This window comes from Cystoisospora suis (assembly GCF_002600585.1).
Source record: "Cystoisospora suis strain Wien I chromosome Unknown contig_2473, whole genome shotgun sequence".
Taxonomy (NCBI): Eukaryota; Apicomplexa; class Conoidasida; order Eucoccidiorida; family Sarcocystidae; genus Cystoisospora; species Cystoisospora suis.
The window spans coordinates 10,863-11,108 of NW_027155272.1; the positions used below are offsets into that span (position 1 = coordinate 10,863).

Genomic DNA, 246 nt, shown 5'->3' on the forward strand with positions numbered 1-246 from the left:
ACATGTATATATATAGATATATACGGAAAGAGTGTTCTTTCATTGGGGGATAAGAGAAGAGTTTATCGAGACTAGATAGATGGCTGTCTATGGTGACAGAGGAGAATTCTTCTTACTGTTGCATGGAAGCCTTGATCTGTCAGATACCCAACAGCCTCCTCAATCTTATTGCGCTTCTCCAATAGCTGCCATATACCACCATCACACATATACGTATACGCACATACATATATATACGTGTATATA

At 38.6% G+C, this 246-nt stretch overlaps 1 protein-coding gene across 1 annotated transcript in view; it reads right to left on the reverse strand.

Annotated features, from left to right (window-relative positions):
• The window catches only part of CSUI_005141 (methyltransferase domain protein), a 6,741-nt gene that overhangs the window by 1,515 nt on the left and 4,980 nt on the right, over positions 1 to 246 (reverse strand). Inside the window, exon 5 of the mRNA XM_068065320.1 lies at positions 117 to 185. Within this exon, the coding sequence (XP_067922704.1) occupies positions 117 to 185 (69 nt within the window). The remainder of the gene's footprint in view (positions 1 to 116; positions 186 to 246) is intronic.